Source organism: Polypterus senegalus, chromosome 3 (genome assembly GCF_016835505.1).
Source record: "Polypterus senegalus isolate Bchr_013 chromosome 3, ASM1683550v1, whole genome shotgun sequence".
In the NCBI taxonomy this organism is placed as follows: domain Eukaryota; kingdom Metazoa; phylum Chordata; class Cladistia; order Polypteriformes; family Polypteridae; genus Polypterus; species Polypterus senegalus.
Window position 1 is genome coordinate 215574068 of NC_053156.1, and position 19365 is coordinate 215593432.

The 19365-nt window shown below is 35.3% G+C and overlaps 1 protein-coding gene across 6 annotated transcripts in view; it reads right to left on the reverse strand.

The window, feature by feature from the left end:
• Positions 1 to 4625: 4625 nt before the first annotated feature.
• The window catches only part of khk (ketohexokinase), a 36285-nt gene continuing 21545 nt past the window's right edge, over positions 4626 to 19365 (reverse strand). For all 6 annotated transcript variants that reach the window (XM_039748433.1, XM_039748430.1, XM_039748428.1 and 3 more), the window contains 5 exons: positions 15442 to 15514; positions 10315 to 10461; positions 8986 to 9074; positions 6813 to 6970; positions 4626 to 5060 (listed from right to left, as the gene is read on the reverse strand). In XM_039748433.1, the coding sequence (XP_039604367.1) occupies positions 4975 to 5060; positions 6813 to 6970; positions 8986 to 9074; positions 10315 to 10461; positions 15442 to 15514 (553 nt within the window). In that variant the 3' untranslated portion in view covers positions 4626 to 4974. The remainder of the gene's footprint in view (positions 5061 to 6812; positions 6971 to 8985; positions 9075 to 10314; positions 10462 to 15441; positions 15515 to 19365) is intronic.

A 19365-nucleotide genomic window follows, 5' to 3' on the forward strand; every position in this document is an offset into this window, starting at 1 on the left:
ATATTAGGGAAAGAGGTCTTATTTTAGGAGTGTGTTATAGACCACCCAATTCAGACAGTAATTTCAACACACATCTTTTTAGTAATATCAAAAAGGCAACTTTACAGGGGGATATTATAGTCATGGGGGACTTTAATTATCCAAATATTAACTGGGATAACCTTACAGATGGAGGAGCACAAGAGCAGGAGTTTTTAGAAGTAATCAGCGACTGTTTTTTAACACAGCACGTTAAAGCACCAACACGGGGTGAAGCCTGTCTGGATTTAGTATTCTGTAATAATCAGGATAGAATTGAGGGTGTAGACGTGATTGAACCACTAGGGTCAAGTGACCATAATGTAATACAATTCTCAGTATTTTGTAAGAGTACAGATGCAAAGACTAAAATTGTTAAGTTGAACTTTGGTAGGGCTAATTTTGAGCAGATGCGACAAAGTCTAAGTAGGATAGACTGGGATAAGCTTTTAAATGTGGAGACAGTCGAGGAGCAGTGGAACAGGTTTAAAAATGTTTTACATGTAATGCAGGACAGATACATACCTAAATTTGGAATTAATAGGAAACTAAAAAATCTCCACGATGGATTAATAAAGATTTTAAAAAAGAAGTTGCAAAGGAAAAAACTGCTGTATAAAGCATATAAGACTAATGACTGCAAAGAGAATCGTAGCATATGAGAACATGAGGGCAACCATTAAGAAGGATATCAGAGAGGCTAAAAGACAGTTGGAGAGGAATATAGCAGATAAGGCGAAAGAAGACCCCAAGAGATTCTTTCAGTATTTTAGTAGTAAAAGAACAGTTAAGGAGGAGGTCAAGTTCATCAGGAATAGTAAAGGGGAATTAAAAGATACAGACAATGAAATAGCAGATGCCCTAAACTTACATTTTTCTGAGGTGTTTACAAGTGGATAACCTCCCAGAGGTAAACACAACTACTAAGGAGGTACTGAGGGATCTGGAAATTGTAGAGGGAGAAGTGCTGCTCAGATTAAATAAGATGAAATCAAACAAATCACCAGGCCCAGATAATATTTATCCTGTGTTCTTAAGGAGGCTAGTGAGTACATATATAAACCCTTGACACATATTTTTAGGAAGTCACTGTGCACTGGAGAGATTCCAAGGACTGGAAAATGGCAAATATCATCCCATTATATAAAAAGGGTGACAGGGCAGATCCAAGCAACTATAGGCCAGTAAGCAACAAGCATCACAGGAAAATTAATGGAAGGAATTATTAAGGATAAGATTGAGCAACACATGGCAAGGACAGGAGTTATTCTGAACAGTCAGCATGGGTTCAGAAGAGGGAGGTCATGTTTTACTAACATGTTGGAATTCTATGAGGAGGCAAAAAAGGATACGATCAAAGTGGAGCTTATGATATTATTTATCTGGACTTTCAGAAAGCATTTGATAAGGTGCCACATGAGAGGTTGGGCATCAAGTTAAAAGAAGTGGGAGTTCAGGGTGATGTTTTTAGATGGGTGCAGAATTGGCTCAGACACAGGAAGCAGAGGGTGATGGTGCGAGGAACCTCATCAGAACTGGCCGATGTTAAGAGTGGTGTTCCACAGGGGTCAGTGCTAGGGCGCTGCTATTTTTAATATATATAAATGATTTAGATAGGAATATAAGTAACAAGCTGGTTAAGTTTGCAGATGATACCAAGATAGGTGGATTAGCAGATAATTTGGAATCCGTTATATCATTACAGAAGGACTTGGATAGCATACAGGCTTGGGCAGATTTGTGGCAGATGAAATTTAATGTCAGTAAATGTAAAGTATTACACATAGGAAGTAAAAATATTAGGTTTGAATACACAATGGGAGGTCGGAAAATCGAGAGTACACCTTATGAGAAGGATTTAGGAGTCATAGTGGACTCTAAGCTATCAACTTCCCGACAGTGTTCAGAAACCATTAAGAAGGCAAACAGAATGTTAGGTTATATAGCACGATCTGTGGAGTACAAGTCCAAGGAGGTTATGCTCAACCTTTATAATGCACTGGTGAGGCCTCATCTTGAGTACTGTGTGCAGTTTTGGTCTCCAGGCTACAAAAAGGACATAGCAGCACTAGAAAAGGTCCAGAGAAGAGCGACTAGGCTGATTCCAGGACTACAGCGGTTGAATTATGAGGAAAGATTAAAAGAGCTGAGCCTTTACAGTTTAAGCAAAAGAAGATTAAGAGGTGACATGATTGAAGTGTTTAAAATTATGAAGGGAATTAGTACAGTGGATCGAGACTTGTATTTTAAAATGAGTTCATCAAGAACACGGGGACACAGTTGGAAACTTGTTAAGGGTAAATTTCGCACAAACATTAGGAAGTTTTTCTTTACACAAAGAACGATAGACACTTGGAATAAGCTACCAAGTAGTGTGGTAGACAGTAAGACGTTAGGGACTTTCAAAACTTGACTTGATGTTTTCTTGGAGGAAACAAGTGGATAGGACTGGCGAGCTTTGTTGGGCTGAATGGCCTGTTCTCATCTGGAGTGTTCTAATGTTCTAATGTGAATATTAAAGACTTAATTTTTTTAAAGAAAGTTACCAGCATCTGCTGACCAAAACTTGGAGGTCAATACTGGTGTTAACAATAGAAAAGAGAATCGGACAAGAAAGAAATAAGTGAGTTAAACAATATCCAAGATTAATACTGAGCACAAGTAGCATACCTACCTGAATTAGTAACAGGATGGCTAACTTTGCTGCCTTATAATCTGTAAAGTCCCAGCCCAGCCACTGCATTTACACTTGGTGTTCCAGTTTACCCTCTCATCCCCTGGCTGTGCTTGTGATGGTCCACAGCGAGTGTCACAATGTGTGTGTTTGTATCTTAAGATATATTGGGATCACAATGTCCTAAAATCCTGAAATGGAACTGGGGTGTCAAAATGGACAGATGTACGATATATTACAATAAGGTTTATAGAGAAAGAGTGTTGCATTATGCAAACATTACTTATTTCTTGCACATAGATGCCAGCTACTTGTATTAGCTAATTGAAGAGAATATTTCCCCAACCCCACCTCAGAGATAGGCCATATCACAAAGTTTAGTTTTGTGAAACACAGAATAACTAATTATAGCTTTTTTTTTCTTTTCTATTCAGTTATAAGAAGTGCACTTATGTTTGAGGTAGGATCATGGAGGCTACAGCAGGGAAACGACCTGCAGTAGGATGGAGGCACGCCAAAGAAGAAGTGTTGCAGGTGGTTCAATTTTGTTCAAGGAGGCCTGTCACCCATTTTGAATCGTCAAGCCCTTGCACGCACAATATCCTGGCGTTACTTAGAGAGGACGACCAATTAAGTCTGCATGTGTTCATGGCAATGCTAGCAGCCAGAAATTAGTAATCATAGTATGCAGTCTCATTTATTCTTTTCATAAATATGTTATGTACAGCCTGGAACTGCCATAGGATGTTTTCTATTAGCTGCTGAGGCAACCATTGCACAATCAACCATGAATTCCAAATACTAGGGAAGTAATGCATTCTTTCACCATACCTAAGCTACCCAATCTGCTCTAGTGGCATAACCTCGTTAGTGTCTTTAGTTTAAGGTATCCCTGTTATGACCAAAAGTGATAATGGAGCACACTTTCCTCTCTGGTAGTGATTTTCTTTAAGGTATCCTCATGAAATCAATTATAGACTACAATCGTAGAGCTTTCTGACACATTCTTCAATGGCTCTTTACTAAATTGAGTGATTCCTTGTATAACCTTTACAATTTAATTCTATGCAGGGTTCTTAACACATTAAATTGGTCCTTCAGAAATCTCTAATGTATAGTACGTTAACTAGTAGGATACTAACAAAGCAGGAAAAACTGAACTTTGTTGTATTGTGATCAGCAAGAGTTCTTTTACAACCTGTAACTCATTCATTTTTCACAAATCTGTTGCCATCTATGCATGGTTATTTATTGAACTTGTTATGGACCTAAGTAAAGATTCTTTCTGAAACTTTATGTGGATGGGTCTTTTGAGTACCAAAAATGGTTCCCCTATGGAATCACTTGGAAGAACCACTTTGGCACCTTTATTTTTAAGATTGTGCTGCCAGGACTGATATTAAAGTGAGTTTTCCTCTTAATCCTTTTGCATTTGTTTCATGGTGGTGCTTCTTAGTTAATTTAATTGTGTCTTCTTAATAAAGGCAAATAATGAAACCTAGCCCTGTTTGATTCTTCTACTTTCAAAGTGATTGACTTGTGAATAAAATATGAAATTGGTCAATATAAATAATGAATTTCAGCAGCTATTACCCCTTATGCCCCAATGAACCTTACTACAGCACATTGTTCAACAATGGTACAATCCTACAGTGGAGCATCCAAGTTCATTTGCCCTTGGCTTCAAATGATGACTAACGGCAGATACTGTGTATGTTTGAACTACCCATAAGACATGTTATATTGCATCTGCTTCTATCTTCTGCAATTACTATATCATTTTCAAATTGTTTTTTAGTTTATCCTCGCATTTACTAAGAGGCTAAATGAAGAATCACTCACCTGTTTTGCTTTTATCTTCTCACCAGAAATAAAAAACATTCTTTTTGAAAGCAACAGACACTCAGTTAAAACATAATGCATTTAATTTAGCTTTTTTCAAATTAAATAAAATTTATTGAGCTATTTGTCTTTAAATTAAAATAATTTAGCATACAACCATAAATGCAGATGACTCCTGCAGCTGGAGACATACTTGAAACATGAAATTTCTTCTGTTAATGTATACTAGTAAAGCCTATATATTTTCAAATACCAGAACTTTAAAATTACATGAATTGCAATTAAAAGTGATAAAAAAAATTAGGCAATGCCAATTTGTATTAGCAAATTCAAAAATGATACAAATGTGGCAAAACATATAAGACCACCACGCTCTTTCTTTATAGTGTTGGAAATATTGCCCCATTTATTCATTCTTAGTTCAGGAAGAACCTCTTTACTTAAACAATGCCATCATATCCATGTAATCCACACTTCTTTCCAGCAGTTTTACAGCCAAAGGTTAATGCTTCTTGAAGACTTTTCCCTGTAAAGATAAGGAAATATGCCATACTAATTAATTCTGATTACTTTCCACTTGTGTATTATGCTTACTATTTTTAAATACTGAAATTGAATAATTGTTTTGGGGAAAACCAAACCAGTCCTGGACCTTACAATATACCTGCGTTTTGTACTAAAATCTGAAAAGTATTTTCCCTGACTTAGTTAGAAAGAATTGAACAGTGATGATATCTGGTGTCTTGAAATCTTTTGGCTTTGGAGCAAGGAATCTGTCCACCTCTACGTTTTCACAGAAGTTACATATCTCCAAACCATTTTATGAAGCACATGCAGGCACGTGTTTAGTTGGGGTATCCTCCTTGTATTCCTCCACAATATTGCACTGTTATTCACAATTTCAGATATGACTAAAAATTCTATATTCTGCAGCCATTACTCCAGTGCTTTAATGGCAAACTCTCTTAGCTCACTATTAATTAGTCATGTTTAAATGAAAATTATTTAAGAGAGGAGCTGCAAGGTGCTGGAATTCCTAAAGTTCAATTATGGGTTCAAATGTAGCCAAAACGAAACAGCTTTCTCAAGAAACATGTTACTCTATTGTTGTTTGGTGAAGTAAATGTTATTCCCTGCAGTGGGCTGGCGCCCTGCCCGAGGTTTGTTTCTTGCCTTGCGCCCTGAGTTGGCTGGAGTTGGCTCCAGCAGCCCCCCATGACCCTGTGGTTCGGATATAGTGGGTTGGATAATGGATGGATGGATGTTAATCCATGTGAAAAATTGCCAGAAAACGTGAGATTTTTTACAAAGGTGTCGACAATTGTCTTGTACCATGAACAAGTAAGGTGTATAGAAAATCCAAGAAAGTTTCACAAGGGAGACTAAACTAGTCCTCTAACTCGAGTCCCTTAGAATTCATAAGTGTTATTTACAGTATATGAATTGGTAGTACACAAGGATGAACACAAGAAAAATTGTAACACATGAAGAAAGTGTAGTATAGATGTCACTGTAACAGGGAATAAATTATTTAAAGAAATGACTTTCATTATTAATACGATTTCTTCAAGCATATGACCAACTTCTTTTTATAAAGGTTCGAAGAGTCAAAATGTCACAATTGTTAGTCTTTTAGCCAAACTGTATTTTTATGTCTTGACATGCTATTTTTTAAGAGTAACATAAACAAGTATTTTTATATAGATATTTAATCTGTTGCCAAAATCAAACATACCAGAGACTGACAAATGATACTGTAAATGTTATTGTACACAGGCATAACTGCAAATCCTTCCAAGTGCTTAATTCATTATTTTAGTGTTATCTGTGTTTAAATAACAACATTTATTTTTATAGCACATTTTCATGCAAATGATGTAGCTCAAAGGGCTTTAAAAGATGAAGAAAGAAAAAATAAAATAAAAAATAAGATTAGGCAATACTAAGCAACAAAGAATAAAGTAAGGTTTGATGGCCAGGAGGACAGAAAAAACAAAGGCCAGAGGCATGATGAAAAAAAAAAATCTGCAGGGGCTCCGAGGCCACGAGACCACCTAGTCACCCCAATAAGATGCCTGAAGCAATTAAAGAAAACTTCATAAGTACACAAGTACAAGGCTAGTTTACTAAACCAATATTGAACTGAATAATTTAAAGCATTAGTTTTACAATTAGCAAAATACATTAAGGCCTTACACAGAACTAATAAAACAATTACAACTGTACATATAAAAAACAAAAATAGGCAGAAGAATTTAAATAAATATTCTCATCTTACCATTGGATAAAGCAAAAATAACTGAAGCATTGAAAGTATCCCCTGCTCCCAGGGTGTCCACTATTTTTTCTGGGGGGAAGGCATCTGAATGAACTATCTTATTATCAGAACATAGTCCATCAGCCCCTTTCTCTGCCCAGGCACATATCAGAATTGCTCTGCAAAAAGAACGCTTATTATTACTAATTTGCGTTAAGACTTTATGATTTTGGAAAACAAAGCAAGTACTTGCACTTTTATTTCTAGAAAAGACAAAATACTCTAAATCAAATTTTAGATTTGATATGCAATCAAAGTTGTTAAAAGGGGTAAGAATTCCTAAAAAAATCTCTGTTTCTTGCTACACTTTCCTCACAATGCCTGTCAGAATATATTTGAACCCTTTCTATTTTTGGTTTATAATTTTGTTGAATACCTAAAATCCTTCGATGACAATACTAAAGGTCTGCACTAAAAAGGGTAACATGAGACATTGTTCACATGAAAAGGTGCTAAATAAAACTGAGTTTTTGTACACAAGTATCATATTGATCTTTTCCCTAAAAGGTCTTTTCAAATCATTGTCATGTATGTGTGTTTGTGTATCACCCTCCAGGCTCATCTGAAACAGGTAATATCACCCTGGGCCAAAAGGGGGGCTCACGCTAACATTCTTATCTTCTTTTTCCTCCACAGCGGTGAGAAGAACCCCAGCGAGGGCAAGTGATTCCACCCTTTCTGGTACTCTGGCTTTAAATCCCAATACCACAAGAGAGAGACAGTCAATTTTGACTCGACTGAGATGAAGAATGGAGTTCTGTGTTCCTTAGAATTGTTGCCAGAACGGCTTGAATTAATTTGTTTACAGTTATTTGTAATGGAGGTGTACACATTGGCCCTATTTGTTTCATTTTGGGACCTAAATTAAATGGGGATGATTGGCTTGCCGACTTCACTGCAAGGCCTATTCTCATCGAGACAAAGCTGGCAGCACTGTGAGGATTATATTTTTGATTTCATCAGTGCCTTAAATACCATTCAGCCACCCCTGATGAGAGATGAGCTGAGAAATATGCAGGTGGATAACAGCATGGTGTCTGGGATAATGGACTATCTGTCTGGCAGACCACAGTTTGTGAGACTCAATGACTGTATCTCTGATATGAATGTGAGCAACACCTGAGCCCCACAAGGAACAGCCCTGTTTCCTTTTTCACTTTATACACTACAGAAAATAAATATAACACCAGGGCATGTCTCCTACAGAAATTCTGAAATTATTCTGTATTTATGGGGTGTATCAATAAGGAGGATGAGACACAGTATAGGAGTCAGGTGCAAAACTTTGTTTCTGGGTGCAGACAGAATTGTCTGCAACTTAACATCAGCAAAACCAAGGAACTGGTTCTACACCCAGACACTATTCAGGGAGTGAATGTAGAGGCAGTGCACTCCAAAAAGTACGAGGGAATCCACATCAATGGCATGTTAGACTGGTCTCATAACACAGAGGAACTATATAAGAATGGGAAGAGCAAACTCTTTTTTCTTAGGTGACTGTGCTCCTTTATCGTGGATTGTTTTGTCCTTCACATCTTTTATAACTCTGTGATGGCCAGTGTAATTTTCTATGCTGTGGTGTCATTAGGTAAAACAGTATGATTCATAATTTAAACAGATAATACTGAGACAGATAGATCAAAATAGCTGGATTCTGTTTGATCTTTGTAATCAGTACCAGTACCAGTAGATAATACTACGGTGAAATAGAAACTGTGGCAGTGCTACTTGATAAATAAAGCAATTTAAAATGAAGTTAAAGTTTATTTTTGTTTGGGTTTTATTTCCATATTAGTACATTTAAATAAACCTGATTAAGAAACATTAAAAAAGTTAATTATAATGTACATATGAAACTTTATTTGCTGAAAAGACAAAGTCCATTCAGTTACTGAACCACCACATTATTGTTTCAAAGTTTACAGAACTAATAGGATTTAAGTTTTACAAGTAGAAAAAAGAATGTACATTTGCAGTTTTTCTAGGGGCTTTGTATATCAAGTATTTCACAGGTAATATCAGATGATTAAAGTTTGCAGACAAATTTAAGGAATCATTACACATATTATTCAGTACAATCAGAGTTCAATTAAATATGTCATCAGTATTGAGAAAAAAATATTTTTCCTCTTACCCCTTTTTTACTTTACTATATAAGCCCTTTAGCGCTTCAGATGGAGAATTGAACCCAAACTTTCGAGCCACGTCCTTACTAACAAAAACCTGAAAAAAATTAAAACAGCAACTTCATTTTTAAAATTAAATACATTTTCTGTGGCCTTGTTGTGGTGTTTTAGTACTGTACTAAGCTGTGCCTGTAATATTCAATAAGATGTAACTTGGCTAGGCATGGTGACTGACTACATTAGTTTTTTCTACTACCTGTAATGACTATAGTATGAACAAGGTGGCAACATACATAAAATTATGAAAAACAATAAGGAAATACATAAATATTTATGTCTTTATCTGTCTTATATAAGTGTGCATTATTTATTTCTGTGTAATTTTGATTCATTATTATCTAATTTTAATTTGTTTCTTTCTTAGCTTGCAACTATTTCTTTGACATCTTGTAAAGCTTTTCGAATTACATCCTTTGCATGAAAATGTGCTATAAAATAAATGTCAATGGTATTGTTGTTGATGATGAGGGGATGGCAACAAACTGAAGTGGGTGAAGTTAAATGACTTATAAAATAACATGACCACAATGTATTTTATATTTATAAAATATAACAAGCCTGCTGAGGAAAAACACTAACTGCTAGTTAGGAGCCCATTACACATCATATTGACCAAAGGCCAACCTACATTTTTAGAGATTCTGTCATTGCTTGTCAACACCTAGTAGTAGCAAATCACTACCAAAGACTCCAGTAGAGAGTGCTGCAAGGCAACAAGTACTATATTATGTGTGATTACAACTGAAAATCCCACTGCAGCAGATTGTCTTTTGAACTATGTATGATCATATATTTATAAAAACTATTTGCATTTAAGTCCTAAACAAAGAAATGCACAATTTATATATGAAAGCTTCACTAGTAACTAAATGACAAACTAAAATCTTCTCTGCATCCAAAAACATACCTCCATCAGTACAGATTGCACATCAGACACATTATGAGACATCTCTACCCTTAGCTTGGATATAACAATGCCATCCTCATGAAGGATTAAAAGACAGACTTGTCTGCTTTTCTCTAGCTAAGCTGTACTGAGAAAGCAGTTGAGAAATGAGTAGTTGCTGATAACATGATTATGAATCAGCTTAGCAAGAAAAAAACTTTCAAAAACAACACATTTGACTCTTTTACCTCTAAACCATCAAAACTGAGAGCTGTCTAAACCATCAGAAACACTGCTTGCAAAGCTTCAGAAATGTTATACATGAATGCTGCCTATTATTCTATGTTGAATGATGACTGGAAAAAAAAAATAAAACATATGATAAACATACCACATCGCCATAAGAAAAAAGTTGATACAAGTCATCCCTTGTTTTCTCAATTTCCACAGATACAGTAATTTTTTGACCAGCTGCCATCATGTCATTATACTGTTCTATTCTTTTTATCATCTTCACTTGCTCATTTGCATTTCTTGCCTGTAAAAGAAACACCTTAAACATTATTTTATTTACATTACACCGCAGAATTTTAGTGAACTGTTAATGAAATATCATGAAAGACGGCAAACAGTTATTCACTCTGCATTTAAAAATACAATGCAATATTTAAATATTTAACAGCATGGTGTTACAACACTTTAAGGAATATTTGCATTTGAGCCTGCAGTATTCAAAATATTGTTATTATACATATGGCTGAGAACAGGCAGGGGGCTAAGTATACTATATTATTCCCATACTTGGGTCATCATAATTATGTAATTGTTTTATGTTTTAAAATAAATATTCTGAATCAAATTTGTAATATGTTGCAATTAATGTAATTTCTTTTTATTTAACTGAAGTAAAAACTTCACATTACATCTTTACCTTTACCATTACTTTTTTAATGGTAATCTGGGTAGCGACACCCTTATGGATCATTAAGACCACAACCATCACTGCAAATGTTCATTTAAGATCCTATGTGTTGTAGCATCACAAGGTTATTTAGAAAGACAACCAATCTAGACCCCTACAGTACACCTACATAATGACAGGAATCTGTAGTATGCTGCAACTAGAAGGAGTGATGTCTATATGACACAAATAACTGAAATGTTATCCAGGACCCTGGAAGTGCTTATTGTGGGAAGTAGTTTGGGACACATCTTAAAAGGTACTGCTTCCCTTTGTTCAGTTAACTTGGAGTTGGGAGGTGGCAGTTGAACAAAGACTAAATTAACAAAGCAAGCCTAGTGATAAGAAGAGGAAAGCATATGGTGGCTAGTAAGTGGACCTTTCACTCCATGGGGAATTCAGGGACCTCCTTTATTAGTTAAGCTCCGAAGGCCTATGCATTTGTTGTTTGCCTTCTTTTTGCATACCATTGGCCTTACCTGTAATTACGACTTTTTTTATTTTTCTGTTAATGAATGCATCCTAGACTTGGTCCACTCAGTTATGACAATGTACATCCCCATCTGTATATTGTTTAAATTTAGGTCCTTATACAGGTAGTAGGGTTGGCAAGTAATTAATAAGGTTGGAATGTTTTTTTTTATTTTTTCACATTGTTTGAATAGCACCTAATATATTTCTTGAAATTCTAACAGCTATTAATGAGTGTCACACATGTGTGTCATATTGTCTGAACTTGTCAAGTATGCACTACCACCCCAGGAAACCAGGGGGCACAACCTCTGGCTCTTTTCTGACCCACAACTCTGAAATGATACCAACTGAGGGCAACTGACCGCACCTCTTCCAGTGCAAGAGCTAGGCTATGGACCTCCAACCCTGAAACCTGACCTCATTCTAGAGCCTTTACGCTACAGCCTATGGCTCCTTTTTGCGTTTGTTTATTGACTGTGCCATCAATCTCTTGTTAAGAGTTGATTTATTATTTTATTTTAAGTTATTTTCACAATCATCACTAATATACCATACACTAGCAAAATATGTTGATCACTATTCACTTTTCAAATACTGATAAAAGTTCAATGTTAACTGATCGGTGAAAATAAAATCCTGTGATGCTTAATAGCCTCTTTATTTTAATATTATGAATATTAACCATTCTCTTGCTTCCAGAGTTCCATTGCAGCAGAATGTGAAGAGTGACTTCACTTGATCTGTCTTGATTCCACTCTTTTGGTTGATCACATTGGATTGTGTAAATAATTTTTAATTTCAGTATACATAAGCATTTTTATCAGATGGAGCTGCAGAGGCAGTTCTAGTTTGTTTGGTGTAACTGACTTTAATATGAATATATGCAAATTACACTTTCAAATTTAGCAATTTCTTTACTATACAACTGTAAAAAAACACAATGTCTGACTTATGCATGGGCAGAGCATTTTGTTTGGGACTTCTGTATCAGTGCTAAAATTTGTGATATACCATCACAAGAATACAAGTTGTTATTTGAGTACCAGTCAAATGATTGGCTCAACTGTATATGACAATAATTGGCACACTGCTGCACAGATTCTTATATGTACAGATGGGACAAAAAATCCTTGCCATCTGGGTGTTGATGATATATCTCCACAAAATATATTACAATACATTTTTCCATTGATTAACCCCCATTATATTCTTAACATTGTCAAGATTGTAATAATCATTCATTCACTAATGTGTCATTGCAAAACTGCACTTATAAGACATCAAACATGGAAGAGTTTCAATAGCAAGAATAGATTAGGTGCTACTATCATACAGAACTGCATGAAGTTCACTGGCATTTAGTTGGTTATATCTTTAGCCCTGGAGGCAAGCTTAGCTGATGTATATTATACACTGTCAGATATGATGATAAAGCAGCTCCAAATGCTTAAGTGCTGGCTTAAAAATTGAGAGGCTGAATAGGTAGCATAGTTAATGTTCATGGCTACTTTTCCTAAAAGTCCAAATAGAACAAGTCTTTTACATTTATATTTTGAGAACTCAGACAGTTTGTTCAACCGATTAGGGAAGAAGAAGAACAGGAATCCTTATTATTATATTACTGTATATGTAAAAAAATAAGTTATAATAAAGATGTTACTTCTGTTATTAAAAAAAAAAAAAGCATTAACAAATTTAGAATATCTGACATTTCGATAGTAGTATTTAGTAACTAAAACTGGAGCAAATACAACAGATTTCCTTGAATTATGTGTGGTCCAGACGATGGACTGGGTTCAGGGTTACTTTTGCACCAGATGCTTCTGGGAAAGGCTCTGATCCCTGGTACACTTACTTGAATTAAACAGAATTTAGAGCATATGTATGTATATATTTGGAATAAAAATTCAAACTTAAGTGTGAATTCCCAGTTGCTGAGTTTGAGCTCTTTAAATGTAGAAGGTTTACTCTGGGAACTATGGTCTCCTTATAGAGTTAAAAGACATGTGGCTAGTTTGAATGGCAACAATAAGTTTGCCCAGTGTGTGTGAGAGTGTGCAATGCAATAGACTTGCCACCCTACTGAGGGATGTTTCTTGCCTACTATCTTAAAATCTGCAGTATTCTTTGAGTCATCAATTCCTAAATTAATGTATTTCAAATGACCATTTCACATGCTCCATTTACAAGAACAATTCCAAAACACTAGAATACTAAGCAGATGTAATATGACAGGGACTTATACTAGATGCTATAATTGTGTACACTGTATATGATGACAAACCAATTATTTTCATGAGCTACATTTGATACATTAAAAACAAATTTTTCACTCATCTATATAATAAAAGCCCAGTGCGGTGTCCATGTCCGCGTTCCTTTTGGCTGTATTGCCGCCCCGTAGAAAAGCCCCAGTCCGTCCCCTCTCAGAATTCCTGCTTACCCCCCTCCGTTCTTTCCCCTTTGCTTTTATTTTTCCTGTTTCCGAAAATATTTTCAAAACAAAAGTAAAGAAATAGTCAGAGCGTCACATTAACGCCTTCTCCCCCTATTAAATAATCAATAAAATGAAATAAAAAAATCACGAAAGAAACAGAAACCACAACCTACCCTACAGCATCCACCGCGCTTCTGGCGTTAGAGCCAAACACGTGGTGTATGCAGGTTATGAGGTGTGACGCTAATTAACGCCCGTACTAGAACAGATTATATTGTTGATATACTATTAACTATTTACAGGGATCAACTCTTTTGGGGAAGTTCATAACAAAAAAAAAATGTAATTATAAATAACATGTGCACTTGAGTATTTTGAGCCCCGCATCTGAGTCGGATGGTTCCTCTGGTCACCAATTTGTGTGTTTCACTATGCCCGCTATGCCTTTCCGTCTTCAGCTACCCATGTGCACTTGTACGGAGGAGACCTTACGGAACAATGCCGAAACGAAACGCAACTAAACCTGCTGCTGCGAGAGAGGACACATTACAGCGTGATCACGAAGCAAAGAGGCAAAGGTGTGACACAGTCGCTCGCAAGAAACGGACACTCAGCATTCATACAGATTAGTTCAACGATGCGTCTCTGCCGCACAACGAAAGGCAACTGAAACCCCTACAGAGAGAGAAGACAGATTATGCCGTGATCGCGAAAGAAAGAGGCAAAAGTGTGCCAATGAGACACCCGATGAGAAGTCCTTACGATTGAGTCCTTCAACTGTGGTCATCCAACGCGCAGCGTGGCGCGCGCCACGTTGCTAGTGTTTAAACAATACAGGATTCTCTAACTGCAATCTAAATGAGATGTTCCCTGCATGGAATTTGCATATTCCCCTCAAGCCTGTATGGGTTTCCTTTGAGTGCTCTCTTTTCCTCCAACAGTCAAAATACACCTGCAGGCTATGTGGATTGGCATTGATAAATTGGCCCTAGTGTGTCTGTGTGTGTATGTCTGTGTTCTCCTGCAATAGCACTGCCCGGGATAAGTGTGTTAGGAAGATAATTGAATGGATGAATTCTCTAAGCATACTTTTAAAAAGAAAGTCCTACTACTATATTAATCATTGAATTTTAGAAAATGTACCTAAAATGTTTTAACAGACTACGTTCTACTTGCCACAGGTTAACCTGCATAGATGTTAATCTTTAGAAAAGCATTTAGGACTTCCTGAGTTAATTCAGTTCATAAAAACCTTAGTTACTCTAAATGTTTTTAATTTTACTTATTTTTTGTTAACCAAACACTCAAACTGAAATACTAATCCCCATTATGACACAAACATCAAATTTAGTAATTTGTGCTAAATCATCATCCTCATTTTCATCATTATCATACTTCATCACCACTTCTTTATCAACCATTTTCTGAGTTTAACAAGGATAACCAGTTGTCTCCAAATGTTTTTCCTCCACTTTCCATGATCATGTGTCTCTTTTAGGTGAGGCGTATTTCTTTTATATCTTTAGAGAACCACGTCCAACCATGTCTTTTGTGGCCTCCATAGTGAAAGCAAAATGTTTACAGTACATAACAAAACTGGTATCAATAAAATAATTCTAAAAAAAAGCACAATAATTTCATCTCACCTCAACATGAATCCACTTGTAGTCTGAAAGATCTACTGTCTTGAAATTTTCAGCAGTGACATCCGGAAGATTGCTAAATTCAAAATGTTCAATGTCACTTACATGTTTTACTAATTAGTGCATTAAATGGATTAGAGTACAAAATACTAATCTCAAGAAATTTAATTTAACAAGGATTTTAAGGTCTGAATTTTTAAAATTTCACAGTTAAACACTGACATGTTTTCAGTACTGTAGCCTAAGTTGAAATGGAAAAAGAAATATAGTACAGCATATGAAAATAATGTTTAATTCCATTTAGTTTTATTCTAATTACTGTATGTCATAATTCAGAGAAAAACCTGCATGATGTTTCTTTAATTCATTAGATAGAACTAACTGCCTATACTATACTGAACATTCTATTCTACACTGAACATCTTTGCAATATAGTAATACATCATTGAATCACATGGGCAGAGAAAAACTTAAGGAACTGGATACTGTTAAATGTCTTAAATTCCACATACAGTGGTAATCAAAAAATTACTATATAATAAAACATTACAGTCTACCTTTATTGAAAAGAAACAATGTTTACGAAATAACTAAACAAAGCATAAACTTAATATCCTGATCTAAAATAAGATGGAATACACTAAGATATTGTTAGTAAAGTGGCAAACTAACAGAATTAGTGACCTGTTAATCCAACAGTAAGTTTGTACTACTTTTCACTCACAGTGCCTAAAACTGAGTTATTTTTAAACATACAGATATATAAAACCTGCGGTGGGCTAGCGCCCTGCCCGGGGTTTGTTTCCTGCCTTGCGCCCTGTGTTAGCTGGGATTGGCTCCAGCAGACCCCCGTGACCCTGTAGTTAGGATATAGCGGGTTGGATAATGGATGGATGGATGGATATGACAGACAGCACATAACAATGTCAGCATGAAAAACAACATGAATAACCCAAATATTTTAAAACCAGTTTGTAAAAACTGGTAACTGAATTAAATACTTACTTTAGGAACTGTATATTTTAATAAAACTTTTGATTAAATGTTACATGAAGAAATGTAAATTAAAAATGTATACAACAGAAGATTCACATCTCCAGATGTTTTCAACCAAGTTTTACACTACTTTTTCTTACAATAGTTACACATAACCAATCAGCACGCGATCAGAACTTTAAATGTATTAAAGCACGTGGGGGCATGGTGGCGTGGTGGTTGCACTGCTGCCTCACAGCAATGGGGTCCCGGGTGTACTCTGCTTTGAATTTGCATGTTTTTCTGGTGGACAGCATAGAGCTGAAATATCATGAAGTCAATGTGCGGCGATCGCTGCCGGCGCCTCTCAGTGCAAGAGGAAGTCTGTTTAAGAAGCGCATAGAGATTAACAACAGGGTCGGGGAACACTTAATATAAAGCATTTAATGTGCTACATTAATTTATGACGGAGTTTGTGAAAATCTAGTAAATTAAACATTCTTAGATGAAGTTTAGTTTGCGACATTCCACTGACAAAATAAACTACTAGAATAAAGTGGAAATGTCGACTTTAATCTCGACATAAATGTCGAGAATAAAGTGGAAATGTCGAGAATGAAGTCAACATGTCGACTTTAATCTCAACATTTAGAATTTTTTTTTCTTCACTGTGTCCGTATTTTTTTTTCACCATAGATTCCAGTCCAGTTTGCTCTGTGATAAATACTTAACACACATAAAAAATAAAATCTAGTTGAAATTTAACAAACAACAGATTGTATCTGCAGACATGACAAATTTCATGATTTCACTGGTACACAATAATGAGAATTACTGCTAATACAAATTTAAGTAAATCAATTATAATTATAGTTTTTAATTTTAAATACATTTAATAAATTAAAACATTAAACGCTGGAGTTCAACTACAAAAAGCAAATTTAATTTACACTTAAAAAAATGTGCATTATTTATATACTTTTATATATTTCTTCTCTAGTCCATACCTTTTATTTAAATTTCACATAAAGAATTAAGGCCAAACATTGGAACTAATTCTGGTGCTGGGGAAAAATAAAAGGTGGTACAACAAAAATACATACCCTCTAACTAAAACAAAAACAGAGGAGGATAAACTGTAGATAAACATGGTGCTGTTTCTATTGTTTGTGTTTTAGCAGATAATTAAAGATATTAATTCTGAACTCCTGGTTTAAATAAATTATTTAAATAAATTAATTGCATTGTACATGCAGATGTGAACAGTGCCACAGCAGATATCTTGCATTGCAGAAATGCCATGAAATATCACAGAAATATCTAGCTGTCTTTCTTTAATTTTTCAATAACATTTATCTTCAGTACAGTTGGATAAAAAGGTGTATGACACATACCAACCCCCAAAAATCAGAAGATGAAAAAATAATATACTGTCTATAATTTTAAAATAACCTGATAAGTCTAATGTAATTAAACATTTTGGAATTTGATATAATTGCCTACAATGAGGGTACTCTCAAGGCTACTTTTTGACACATAAATAATCTAGCGGTTCTAAATGTGGTATTAATATACTACATGGTAGCTTAAGAATTTTTATATACTACCAATAGTTTAAATGCAAACATTGCTAATTAAAGAAAAATACAAATAATTATGGCATTTATGCAAAGGAAAATAAATGTGCTGGTTAAAATGTCAGTGTTGTAGAGAATTATTTTAAAGCTATTCCTATTAAGTTTGATTGTATTGTCTGGGGTTCTGAATGTCAATATTTTTTACTCTGCATCTCTTAGTTTTTAGTTTTCTCTGTGTTTATTCGCATGCTTTGTCAATTTAGTGTCATTTTGCAATTCTGCCATTACGTTTTTTTTACACATTAATTAAATGATTTCTTCTCCAGAAAGTGAAGACCATGCATTTAAATGTGAGACAAAGTTTTTAATGGTAACTCTAATTGGCAGTTAAGTTGTAATTCTAAAGTTCCTGGCAGAGAAAAAGCACTGTGTTACTATATTAAGCAAGATGGCACAGAGGTACATAAAAAATGATGCCCTTCAAAGGCCAGACAAAATTATAGATTCTGGAACACAAGGGAGCAATAGATTGAGCTCTAGCCTGTTAAGTCTGTAGTGAAGTTGAGCTACAACTGGCCCTGTCTGTGTTTTAGGGCCTTAAACTAAAAATGACACCAGAAAGGTATAAAACCACCTCAAGAGAGAATGAGTTTAAAGTTCAGAGCAAAGATCAGATGAAGGCTCACTGACTAAAACAATAAAAAATTCCAAAAAAGAAAAAAGGGGAGTGACAGATGGGAATTGAGCAAGTGAGGCTTTAGCAGTACCTGATATGTAAATAAGACGAGACATCCCATCTGATAGACACGGACTATTGCTTGGTTAGTAAGACACTGTGTTACAGTAGGTTTTGTTGTGTGTTTATTACTTTATATTCTTCTTTCATCTATATCTTCCATTTTTGTGTAATTGTGAAATAAAAGTTCCTATTTAAGAGAGGCATTGTTTTATTGGAATCATTCTGTGCCAAAACACAAGCCAGGTGTTTGCATTCCGATTAGTATATAAAATATAAAAAGTGTCAGGCATAGTGGCAGGATGTCTAGCAGTACCAGCTATAATCATCATGAACCACTTAGTAACTAGTGATGGTTGCCATATTTTAAAAATAGAACTGCAAAAAAACAACAATAATAGTGTGTACTAAAAACAGAAAGGGATAATATTATTTTGGCTCAACATTGATGTGGATTATATAGTACTCATCCATGTTAATTTATCTAAAAATAAATCCAGTGTCCATTGGAGATACAAAGTACTGAAATAAGTGGCCAGTGTTTGCTGGATAAAGTCACTGGAAAGTCACTGGCTCTGGAAAATGTCTGGTCTATATGAATGTGCAGCATTCTATAGCTCTGCCTTCCATTTTGTGGAA